This window comes from Panthera uncia (genome assembly GCF_023721935.1).
Source record: "Panthera uncia isolate 11264 chromosome A1 unlocalized genomic scaffold, Puncia_PCG_1.0 HiC_scaffold_17, whole genome shotgun sequence".
NCBI lineage: Eukaryota > Metazoa > Chordata > Mammalia > Carnivora > Felidae > Panthera > Panthera uncia.
In genome coordinates, this window is record NW_026057577.1 from 123488104 (window position 1) to 123501631 (window position 13528).

The following is a 13528-nucleotide window of genomic DNA, read 5'->3' on the forward strand; positions in this document are numbered from 1 at the left end:
TGCACAATATATTGCTAAGTACAAAGTTTTAATTTTTCAACTATTGAAAAGTACTTCACCTCTTCTGTAAAACCGGGAAAAATTCCATTACTGCTGCAAGGATTCTTGAATATGTCAAGAGCACGCAGGTTTGATTCACTTGATCTGATTCAGTTCCACCATGAACTTATTCCTGTAAAGTGGTTCTGAATCTGCATGTCACTTTTGTCTATCCACTTTTGTTATCAGTCTTCATTACATCATAACCTTCACCTAATGATGGAAAGCCATCTCTATGAAGAATAATTTCAATATTTAGGACGCTGATTATCTTTAAGCCCTCTTCAGCACTGGGTACCATAAGTTTAGCTATCAGAATGCACAGAGTCCTGAAGAAAATGCATACAAAAAGATACAATATTTTCAAAACCAACAATACTTGTCATCTAGATGCTGATGTGAAAATAAGATCTAGCCATTAGAGAAATTCTGAACTTGATTATGCTTGTAAGAAACAAACTATAACACTTGCTTAAATCTGCAAGTGATAACTGAAAACACTTAGAACAGCACAGTTATACACATGGTAGCCAATTATGAAAAATGAAAACATCCCATCCCTAAAATGCAGTATAAACTAAGTGGTTAACTGTCCTGTTCCTGTCTCCTCTCTTATTCCAAATGAGAGTAGGTAATTTACTTTTTATAAGGGTTATAGTGCAAGAATATTGTAACATTCTAAAAAACATTAGTAGCTAGGCTAGGCCATTCCTCATACTTGCTAACATGGAAAGTGGACCTTGGGAAAAGATGAAATAGGCAAAGATGAACAAAGAAACTCTCTCTTTGAAAAAAGAAAGCAGGAATTTTCAGCACACGAAGGAGATATTAATGTCTATGATAGATCATCCCAGAAGCAAAGATGAATAGCCTTTTAAAATTAATTTATGTAATTATAGACATTGGAAATATGAGCAAAAGATGGAACAAAAAGGTCCTTTGAGAATATTATAAAATATTAGGTTACAGAGAATTAACCTATCAGTGTATATAAAACTATCCAAAGAAGGGAGAAAAGGCCACAGGACATCAATACCTAGCAGCCAGAAAAGTGTCCTCTGTACGTGGAACAGAGATCCATTAGGTCTGCCACAGCTTAGGTAAAGTATTTCTTAAAATTATTCTATCCTTATTCTTGAGTTCCACAATTATCAAACAACCATGTGTGTTAAGCTTTCTAATCTTATTGACAAGGTATAGTTTTTCCATTTCTGATCTATTGAAAGGAATGCTTCTCTCATAACAAATGAATAAAATGGAAACAAGCTCAGACCCGAGAACAGAGCTCTCAGTAAAACAAGTCATGTTGTGTATTCCATACCACCACCAATACAATGGTTATAAAAAAGTTCTCAGTGCCATACCTTAGAATGCAAGGTAATTATCAATTTCGCAGTTTAACCCTAAAATGCAGTGGTAACTAGTAATAAATTCATTTCAAGGAAATATTTCACTTCTCAAGGCCTGACTATAAAACTACTACCACTTCAGACAATGTTGCTTTTATTTACGATCTTACCTATGATCTTAGAGCAATACACCAGACTTTTAATCTTCCCAAATTTTCAAGATAACTGCTTATACATAAAACACTGTCCCATCACACAATGTAGAAACTGAATATAAAATGACAGGGTTCAAATCACAGGTGTTTGGTGGCACCTAAATTCCAAAGGTGTTCAAATAAAGCCATGAAATAATGGGAACATGGCTTTCAGGAAACAAGTCAGAATGACAGTACGAATATGAGGTCGGCAAAATCAGTATAACCAATTTGGAAAAATACAGATACTAAATCATCTATATCAAACTAAAGACAGAGTAGTTCCAATGAACATTTATCCTTTAATCCTTAGAGCACCAGATACTTCTGTAAGTCAACTTACAAAGTTCAAAATTGTAAATCAGCTCTGTTCACTCAACTTCTCAATTTATCTTTGTTAGAGCCACACTATCACAGATTATGGAGAAAACTGATTAGATAATTAAAAGTAAAATATATATTACAAGTTTCTGAAAGAACAGGATGCTGTTTGCTGAATTTGTTTTATTCTCCCTAAAAAAAGCTACCAGTCTAAAATAAGTTTGCAATTAAGCAGTTAGCCCTATTTACTATCCTTATTTTCACTTGGTTTTTGAAAGTAAAAACTTACGCTTCAACAAATGTGATACAATAAAAGTTCAGGAAAGAAAAAACAAGTTCACCATTTCCTATGTTTTCGTTCCTACCAACTATTTAAAAAAATCACTTAAAAAATTAAGCACCGTTTTAAGAACATAATTTCCCAAAACACAGATTAAAATGTCATACAAAAATTCAGTTCTCAAGGCAACTAGTATTTCTCAGTCAAGAAATTACAATTTTGTTTCTTATAAAACTGTCATAGGATTCAGGAATTTGGGATTAATATTATCAACAGAAGATAAATAATACTGCTGTCTTTACTTGACATGCATATACTTTTATAAGAGGTTAGAAGAGGAGATACATTTTGGAACCCATATGGTTACTATTTCCTGAACCACACATTACTAAACCAGAAGAATAAGCAACACTTCATTTCATCCTTAACATCAACAGTTTAGCAGTTAAAAAAAAATTCCAGTGCCCTAGCCAAAAAAATAAAGACTTCCACCAATCTCTTTACTTGCACCAATCTGTGATTCAGGCACTTAGAAAGCATCACAGAACAACAATTACTAAATAAGGTCTATTTTTTCAATAATGTTAAAAAGAGCCATCATGAGAGACAGGAAATACAATAAAAATCTTCAGCATGTTTCTTACCGTAGAAACATAATTATCTAGAAATGATGCTGTCATATAATGAACAAGATCATATATAAAAAAGAGTTCTAACCAACACGAAGAAGTTTTGTTTTATAATTATCAAAAAGAAAATATGAGAACTATATGTCAATCTAGAATATTTAACTAGAAAATTGAATCATATAGTATGCTTTGGTTTGGGTAGTCAAACATGTATATGAATTTGTAAATAACATCAAATCCATAAATTACATTACTAATTTCAATTAATGATTCATCAGTCTCTCAAAAATTTTAAGAGTTTTATACATAGAGTTCACCAATCAATAATTTAATAGGGACTTTCTTTTATTTAATTATAATTTTTATAAGCACAAAAAAAGTCCATAAATTCAATGAATAGGTGTCTTAAAACTCCAGCCTAATATACTACTCAGACAAAAGGGAACACTTAACTCTAATCACCAAGAAAAGATCCTTGATCCTTAAGATTTGCTACTTAATATAAATTTAAAATTCTTTCCCATAATTTTTTACAACAACAAAAATCCCCCAAACTATATTAAAAGACAGTAGGATTTGAAACTGATTATTGACTGAATTAACTAATTTGAAACAGGATTATTAACTGAACAAACATACACACAAACTTTTCTTAAATGTACTGATTCAAAATAGTTTTATAGCAGTTACCCTCGTTTTGACAGAAAAAAAGGTGAAGATGCAAAACTAACATAACTTATGGAAAATACAGATGATAGAAACACTAATGTGCAATTTAGTAGACAATCACAGATAATATCACTTGGTACATAATAGGTGATAGACCTGTGCTACAGAATTACCAGATCTCAGACAGTTGTTCCAGATAAAAAATGAAATTACGAATTTAACTTCTGAGGTGTGAGCATTAGTAATAAAAACATAATTGAGAGACATAAAGAATCATAAAATATAATAAAAAAAAAAAAGAGTAACTAAAAAAACCCTTTTTTACATTATAATTACATATTTGCCCAGAGTATGATGTGGGAGTAATGAGATTATTTTACCTTTGTCTTGAACTTCTTTTGAAAAGCGCTCCCTTTCAATAGCTGATTCTCTCTCTATTCGTTCAATTTCAGCCAATGCATCCAATTCCACTTCGTCATATATAGGTCCCTGTTGTGATACCTGCTGCTGATTCTGTACCACAGAAGTCTGGGGCTGTTTTGTAGCAACTGAAGTGTTCTGTTGTAAAACAGGCACTTGATTTGCTGGAAGGAATGCTGTTTGTTCTTGCTGCGACAAACACTGAGCAGCATTTAGTGGGCGGTTTACATCCTGTGGAGTAATGGGTGTTTTTGAAGTCTGTCCTGGGTACTGCACATTAAAAGGAATATCATTTTCTGAAACATTGCTATTTTCCATACCAGAAAGCATATCCTCTTGCTGGTCCATGTCTGAAGACCTTACACGAGAAAGTCTTAATGTAAGTTTAGTAGAGTCCTTGGATGGAGAACTAATGATATCATACATTGCAGCTTTCTCACTCTGGTCTTTTTCGTCCTTGCCTAATTTCATTTTCTTTTGCTTCTTTTGCTTTCTTTCTGGAGAATCTAGCAAGATGTCTGGTGGAACATCTCGAGGTGATGAACAAGGTAGAGGCTGAGACTGAAGGATTAAAGGTGGTCTTGATCCTAGAAAAGCAATTCAACAGGAATGAACAATTGTGCTAGTTTTATGTTTTCGTACACTGATAGAAATACTAAATATGTGACAATATAGTAATGCTAGAAAAAATATTAAGGAATTATCTAATCTCAGCAACTTATTTACAAAATATGAAAAGAAAGCCTAAAGACTTGTCCCATAATCTTTGAGCTTGCTGGTAGATGATCCAGGTTTAACTGAAGTATGAGTATTCCATCTGCCAGACCAGTATTATGTTATTTCTATTTTTGTTCTTATAAAATATACTTTGTTTGAAAATAGCAAAGGAGTTCATTGTTTCTAAAGATGATACAACACAAATATTTTGGGCAAATATTTCCTATTCTTTCACTTAATATTTAGGAAAACTAACAAATCTAAAGTAAGAATAAATCTGTTAAATTACAAAATAACAAATTAATCCTAGAAACTACACTCACATGAATACTTACTGGTGTAAGAAAAAGAAAGTGGGAAAAATGAAAATTTTTAGAATCCTTACTTCCTTTACAAACTGATGGTAAATTACTGATTTATACCTTTATGTGATGTTCTCTTTCTCCCTCCACTTAAATAGCATTCACACATTCTCTTCAGCTTGCTAATCCTCCTTCTATTAGAAAAAATGCAAGTCCAGCAAATTTCAAGGCTCAATAAAATATCTTTGGCCCAGATCCCATTAATTTAACAAATGTTATATGATACAAATAAGTGGTAAAAATAAGCTAACCAAATGGAAAAATTCTTTGTTAACAAACTGTTAAATGAGGAAAAATGCATTGATATGCTTCAAAATAAAAGTATGATTGTTACACTGCTTATCATTAGACTATAAAAAATTTAAAAACCCGTAGGAAACTATAAAAATCAGTCGGGGTAAAAGTGCTTTAAAGAAAGAACCTAAACCTAGACTTGTCTTAAGTTAAGGTTTCAGTGTTTAAACATATGTATTATTTTTCCATGATACATAAACCTGTCCTTTCAATTAGCAATGTTAATATTTAAAGTATGATATACAAAGGGGCGCCTGGGTGGCTCTGGCTCCATGGGTTAAGCGCGCAACTCTTGATTTTGGCTCAGGCCATGATCTCACGAATGTGAGATGGAGCCCGGCATTTGGCTCCATGCTGAGTGTGGAGCCTGCCTGGGATTCTCTCCCCCTTCTTCTGCCCCTCCCCAACTTGTGCGTTCGCTCTGTCGCTCTCTCTCTCTCTCAAAAAAAAAATTAATTAAAAAAAACCTTAAAGTGTGATAAATAAAAATATAACTTTTTAGAGAACATATCTAAAATGTGATAAAGATCCAACTGAAGCAATTTACTAGAAATGTTAGTTTGAGGTTACACCAACAGATAGTGTTTTTAAACAGCTTATGGGGACATTAAAAAGAAAAGAAACTAATATTTTTGGACCATTTATTTTGTGTCAGAGCTTGTGCAAGGTGCTCTGCACATCAGTTCATTTAAATAATTTACAACAACCTTGATTTGCATTATCACTATTTTGCAGAAAGGAACATGAAGCTTATAGTGATTAAGAAATTCGCCCAAGATTACATAGCTAGCAAACCTGAAACATTTAAATCCAGATTTTTCTAACATTTGAATTATAACATACCATATTGCCTTTGTATTTAAAATTTGTGTCACATTATGTGTATTTTATTTTTTAAATTTTATTTTTATTTATTTTGAGAGAGAGAAAGTGTGCGCACAAGCAGGAGAAGGCAGAGAGGGGGACAGAGAATACCAAGCAGGCTCCATGTTGTCAGTGCAGAGCTGACATGGGCTTGATCTCACGAACCATGAGATCATGTCCTAAAAGCAGAAATCAAGAGTCGGACGCTTAACCCATGGAGCCACCCAGGCGCTCCCAAATTGTATATATTTTAGAACTTAAAATTCCAACAATTCACCTAAAATATCAAATTAGACTGATGATGCATTCAACCTTCCAAACTAGGTGGAAAACAACTTCATGAACAGAAGTAGTGGTTTTTGATGAATAATGTGTTTGTAAGGGTGTTCTAAAGTTCTTTCTTTCTATCTAAAGTTATTTATCTATCTATCCTTAAGAGTTTGAGGAAAAATGGGCTGATTATCTAGATCAACTAGCTATCTCACTGTATCTCCTCCCTGGCAGTCTGAATAATTTCTCACTTTGACAATACTTGTGAGATATGTACCTAACTTTGATGCCTAACCTACAAATAGAGTTATTCTGGAAGCTGCTCTTTCAAAAGCTGAGTTATTTTTATCCCTGAAAATTCACAGAATTAAAGAATAAGAATGGCTCATAAAAGTTCAACTTTCACCTTGGGAAGAATGTCTCTGATCAAAGAGTTGGAACACAACCTGTGAAAAAATTGTCTTTATAATAAGAGGCACACCAGTCCCTGATTTAGATGGCTGTTGTCAGAAATTCTCATGGATAGAGAAACATTATTAATAATCACCTATATTGTAATTAATAACAAGTTAATTCTTTAATATGGAATATAATATTCTCTTCCAATAACTTTGGTAATTCAAATGACCACACTTTATTTTTTTTTTTTTAATTTTTTTTTAACGTTTATTTTTGAGACAGAGAGAGACAAAGCATGAACAGGGGAGGAGCAGAGAGAGAGGGAGACACAGAATCTGAAACAGGCTCCAGGCTCTGAGCTGTCAGCACAGAGCCTGACGCGGGGCTCGAACTCACGGACCGTGAGATCATGACCTGAGCCGAAGTCGGACGCTTAACCGACGAGCCACCCAGGCATCCCTCAAATGACCACACTTTAATTTTAAGTACTTTCAAAAGGCCTGAACTTGGGACTTAAATTCACAATTTTATGACTCTAGTGTATGCAAAAGTCCACACAAGGTTCTTTGGGAATTTGAAGAGAAAATAAAGATAAGTTATTAGAAAAAATATAAACTAATGAATGGCTTGAGATGGTTAAAGAAAAGAGTCCACGTAAGGTGACCCATTTAACTTAGAACTTAAATAGACAGGATTTTAGTAAGCAGAAATGAAAGTATGTGTAAGAGATTTAGAGAGAGAATATACAATAGGCCAGATTTTGATAAGTGACTACATGAGAGGTAAGAGACAACTTTATGATGATTCAGGACTAGGATGGCATTAAAGGAAATAAAATGGCAGAAAACAGTGAAAATAACTTTGAAAATGAATTTGAAATACCAGCTAGAAATGAGGAAATTTTGTCTGGAAACAAAAGATTACAACTTAGAACACAGGACTGGAGCCAAAGACATTGACTTGGCAATCCTATTCACAAAAGTAATTAATGCTGTTACCAAAACTGAATGAAATAACCAAGGGAAAAAGTACAATGGGAGATTAAAAAGTCTAATGATAGAAATCTTGAGGAGTAAGAGAGCAGACAAGAACTAATGAAGAAAAAAAAAATCAATGAAAGAAACATGAAGAAAACAGGTGGACTTGATATGAAGTAAGTTTTTTGGGGGAGGTGGAGATGAGGGAAAGCTGATAAATGCTGTGGTCTGAAAAGATCATTGGATTTATCAGTGAGAACAATACTGTATATATTTGAAAACATTATCAATAGTTTACAGGGATGAGTACAGGTTTGTTTCTTTCCTACAATAAGTGAAAAACAATAAAGTGTAGCTTTTGGTATCTGCACTAACAAGTTTGAGCTCTTCACTCAACTGCTGAAGGAAATTTTAGTTACAACAATACCTTTAGGAGTCCCATCACTTCCAGCAGGGGAGCATACTGGCTGTGGAGACCTCAGGGGAAAAGAGGCAGCAGCATTCCTCAGTGTTGAAGAATCTCCATCCTGAAAAGAATATAAAATGTCTATCTTAAATGATTGGAGAGGCTTTAGAGAAATCTTAAACAGATCAATAAAAGATAGAAACTACTGACAGGTAAAGTGTTGGTATTCAAAAGCATAATTCTTCTGTATGTTCCTGTTCTGTTCATGGTAAATCTTAGAAGAATTGAAACTGTATCCAAAAGAATCAACAGCCTATGCATGGCAATGAATAAGAAAACTGGTATTACTACTAGGCTCCATTTTTGTTTACTATTTTCTACAAGAGGAGCTATGAAGGCCATACGAGGCTATAAACGTCTTGAGGGCAGAGTTCACAGTCATCTCTGTTATCCTTATATACACGTAACTCATTGCCAAACCAATTAACATATAACTTATCTGATAATACCACAAAACCAGTTCCAGTATGTGGAATATTTTAAAACATCAAAGCAATGCTAAATTTCAGGGAATAAAGATTTGTACAAGTCTTACAGGGAAAAAGAGCTTGATACTAATAAATAAAGGTTCATTATTTTAAAAACATTTTTGTGTGAACAAGTATCTAAAAATGAAACTAGATTTCATTTAAGAGCCAAAACTTTTAGGCCAAGGGTTGGCAAACTTTTCTTGTAAAGGGACAGATAAATATTTTAGGGTTGTGGGCCACATATAGTTTCTGTCACATGCTTTGTTGTTGTTGGTTTTTTAAAAATGTAAAAGCCATTCTTAGTTCGTAGGTCAAACTAATGGCCAGTTTATCAACCTTGCTCTAGACCAAGCTCTGTAGGTATAGGAATCACATTGTTTATAGCAAGATTCTCAGACCTAGTAAAACCTTTGATACACAGTAGATATCAATTAAACTGTGGAATCAAAATACTAGGTTACGAAACAAGTATTAGAACTATATTATTACCTTAACGATAACTAATATATAACATACGTCACTACTTAGCCTGTGCACCATGTGTAGGTAGTCGTCACTTGAGCCATGTCTAGGATTATCAGCATGATGATTAGCTGAATTGCCAGACAACGGACCAGAAACTTTATTATCATGTATGTTTCTCAAACCACCTGCAACAATGGGACTTGATACTGATGCTGAAATTAACAAGAATAAAAACAAAAAGCTTTATAAAAATAAAATTCTTAGAGAAAAATAACAATTGTTCACAAAATATTTTAAACACACAGAAATTATAGAAAATAGAATAAGCACTTGTGTACTATCAGAGCTTGATCAAATCTTAGCACTGTGTCACATATCATTCAGATCTATTTTTGAAAAGAAATAAACCATTAGATAAAGCTGAAACTCTCCATGTATCTGCATATTCCTCTCCTCTGTTCCCTCCCCCTTACTCTATAAAAGTAACCACCACACTGAATTCAAACTTTGCTCTACCTATGAATATTTTATACCTTTCCTATAAATGAATATAGTCCTAAATAATACATAGCATTGTTTCACATATAACTTTATATAAAATGGTATACTATATGTATATATCCTTCTATACCTTGCTTTCTATTTCAATGTTATGTTGAAATGTATCCATTTTTACACATGTAGTATTAAATTCACTTATTTTAAATAAATATATTCTGCTGCATAATGTATACAGCTTTCCATTCTTAAGTCCAAATGTTTAGATGGCTTCAGTATTTTTGCTGTCATAAACAATGCATATTCTTGTACATGTATACATGTACATATACATATATTTGTATATAATGTATATTCTTGATTTTTTACAAATGTGTCTAGAAGTGAAATTTCTGGATATGTCCACTTTTTAAACCTTACTGAATATTAACAAATAGTTTTCCAGATTACTTATGTCCATTTGTACTCCACTGGTAGTGTATGAGAGTTGCTACTACCAATCTATATTCTTGTCAACAATTTTTGTCAGCCTGAGATGGGAAGCTCTTTGTCAATTTAATATTTGTATTTTCTTTATTAATAGTGAAACCAAGTATCTTTTTATGTGTACTAGCCATTCGGATTCCCTCCTTAACACAAAATCATGAACAGTCTTCTGCATTTTGTTTTAAAATTCCACAGTTTTGTTTTTTCACGCTTAGGTCTTTAATGCATCTTTACGTGTAGTTGAGACAGGAATCCAATTTTACCTTTATCCACATGGATGACTAATTGTCTCAACACAATTTATTAAAGAAACCAGTGTTTCCCAATTAAGATATAATACCATATGTATCAAGTTTTCATTTGTTCCTGGGTATGTTCCTAGGCTCTTTATCAAATTCCATTTCCCCATGTTCTACTCCTCCACGGACCAATAATATTACAATAAATCTTGGTAACTGCCAGATTGAGCTTCCACATCTCATTCCATTTCAAATTATGTTGCTATTCTTGGACTTTTATTCTTCCATATGAACTTTTAGAAGAAGTTTAAGTTGCACAAAATCCTGCCTTAGATTTTTACTGGTATTGTATTGAGTTTACAGATTTGGGAAAATTTCAATCTTTACCCTACTGAGTCTTTCCATCCATGAACATGGCATAACTTCATATTCTTAGGTTTTCTTTTAGCTCTTTCAAAAGTTTTATAATTTTCTTCACAAAGGTCTTATACATTGTTAAATTCATTCTTAGATATCTTATGCTTTTTCCTTTAAGTTGTTGATAATATTAAAAAAAAGATTATACTTATAATTGCTTATTTTAGGTATATAAAAATGCAATTAAATTTTATTATAATGATCTTGTATCTAGTAACTGTGGAATATTTTTTAAGTTCTATTATCTTATCTGCAGCTTCTCTTAGATTTTCCATGAAGACAATCACTTGAAAACTAACACTTTCATTTCTTCCTTACCAATAGACATATAACTATACATATAAAATATATATACATATATATATACATATATATATGTATATATATATATATATATATGCATGCATATATTCCCTTATCTTCCTGTATTAAAACACCCACTACCACACTAAGTAAAAGGGATGATTATAGGCACTCATGTCCTATTCCTGACTTCAAGGAGAATGTTTCTCATTTTTCACCCCTAGATGGAAAGATCAGGATAAGGTTGTACCAGTCTATTCCTATTCAGTGAAAAGCTTTTAAATCATGAACAAAAGCTAAAAATTTTTAATGTTCTTTAGGTACCTATTATGAGGCACACAGCATCCCCAACCTCTTAAATTTGTGTTAACTGTCTAATAATTATCCATGTATTCCCGATAATATATCCAATTTTATCATACAGGCTACCAACACTGCTTATCTGGTTTGGTAATATTTATTTAGAAATTTTAGGTGATAATTGGTCTATAATTTTCCTTTTTCACAGTTTCTTCACTACACCTGATTCTGGTATCCAGATTATTATCTAACTCTATAGAATGAAGTAGGAGAGTGTTGACATTTTTCTTTTGTCTGCAATGTTTGAAGATTAGAATACCTCCTTTGAATGCTTGGTAGAACTTGTGGATAAAACTGTCTGATTATGTTTTATCCCCTCTGCTCCTCTTAAGGGAGAGAGAATTTGAACTACTAAAGGATGTATGTGCATTTAAAATTATGATAGATATTGTCAAAATGTTCTCTAAAAAGATTGTACCAATTTATATCCCAATGAAGAATGTAGGAAGTTCAAATTTCCTGGCACATTTGTTGATACTAGGTATAACTAAAAAATGTTTACTAATCTGGTTAATATATTTCATCGTAATTTTTTTTTTTAATTTTTTTTTCAACGTTTTTTATTTATTTTTGGGACAGAGAGAGACAGAGCATGAACGGGGGAGGGGCAGAGAGAGAGGGAGACACAGAATCGGAAACAGGCTCCAGGCTCCGAGCCATCAGCCCAGAGCCTGACGCGGGGCTCGAACTCACGGACCGCGAGATCGTGACCTGGCTGAAGTCGGACACTTAACCGACTGCGCCACCCAGGCGCCCCTATTTCATCGTAATTTTGATTCATATCTCTTTAATGTCAGCCAGGTTGACCATATTTTAATATAGGCATTAAATCTTTCTGGTGTCCAATTTGTTTTCTTTTTCAGTATGTCTGTTTCTTAATTCTATTTTTGTCTTCTTCGTATCAATCTGTATAAAATCTTGGTATATTAAAACTTAATACTTTGTGTTCGTAATAAATTTTGAAAATATAATTTCCCCATATTTACTTGTCCTTATATTCAAATATTTATATTAAAATTATAATACAAAATATATACTATACAAAAAATTATATTAATCTGTTTCTTCATTTCTGTCCTTAATTTTTTTTTTTTTTCAACGTTTTTTATTTATTTTTGGGACAGAGAGAGACAGAGCATGAACGGGGGAGGGGCAGAGAGAGAGGCAGACACAGAATCGGAAACAGGCTCCAGGCTCCGAGCCATCAGCCCAGAGCCTGACGCGGGGCTCGAACTCACAGACCGCGAGATCGTGACCTGGCTGAAGTCGGACGCTCAACCGACTGCGCCACCCAGGCGCCCCATGTCCTTAATTTTTTAAGAAGTGAATTACTAATTCACTGTCCTTAATTTTTTTAGAAGTGAATAATTATATTTGGTGTTTATATAAATATCTTTCCTAGCAACTATATTTAATGGCAAAGAATTATTCCTGTTGATGAAGGGGTTCATTGTGCTCATCCTTCAGCTTCTCTGTATGGCTAAAATTTTTATAACATAAGGTTGAAAAAAAATGTTTTAAATGTTATCTTCCACATATTCTAAATTCCCATATATATTTGCCTAATTTCTGGATTCTGTGTTGTCCCATCTACCTATCCGTTTGTTTCTTACCACTCTACATGTTCTAATTAACCTTAATATCTAGGTGGGGCTAATCCTGGAGTAACATTTCTAGTTGCTCAAATATCTGAGAATTTCCAAGAAATGACTCATTACCGAATAGGAAGATGCCCAAATCATATTTCTCTTTTGATTTTGTGATTTCAACTTTTCTTCTGAAAAAGCTGGATTTATCTTGTTTAAAAAACAACAGTAAACAGAGTAAAAATTTACGTTCTTTCCTACACATACAAATGTGTATATGGATATTTCCATAAGAAACCAATGCATCCTTTTAACAGTTCCCTTTCATTACAGTTAAAATGTTCTTCATATCTTTGTGTGCCAGAGTATACTAATATTTTACAATTATCAAGAACCTATATAATACATACATACTTATATTCAGCACTCACACTAAAGTCTGTAATTTTGGAGT

The 13528-nt window shown here is 33.0% G+C and overlaps 1 protein-coding gene across 6 annotated transcripts in view; it reads right to left on the reverse strand.

The window, feature by feature from the left end:
- The window catches only part of NIPBL (NIPBL cohesin loading factor), a 199522-nt gene that overhangs the window by 92118 nt on the left and 93876 nt on the right, over positions 1 to 13528 (reverse strand). For all 6 annotated transcript variants that reach the window (XM_049648156.1, XM_049648153.1, XM_049648150.1 and 3 more), the window contains 3 exons: positions 9237 to 9397; positions 8212 to 8311; positions 3862 to 4488 (listed from right to left, as the gene is read on the reverse strand). In XM_049648156.1, coding sequence (XP_049504113.1) covers positions 3862 to 4488; positions 8212 to 8311; positions 9237 to 9397 — 888 coding nt within the window. The remainder of the gene's footprint in view (positions 1 to 3861; positions 4489 to 8211; positions 8312 to 9236; positions 9398 to 13528) is intronic.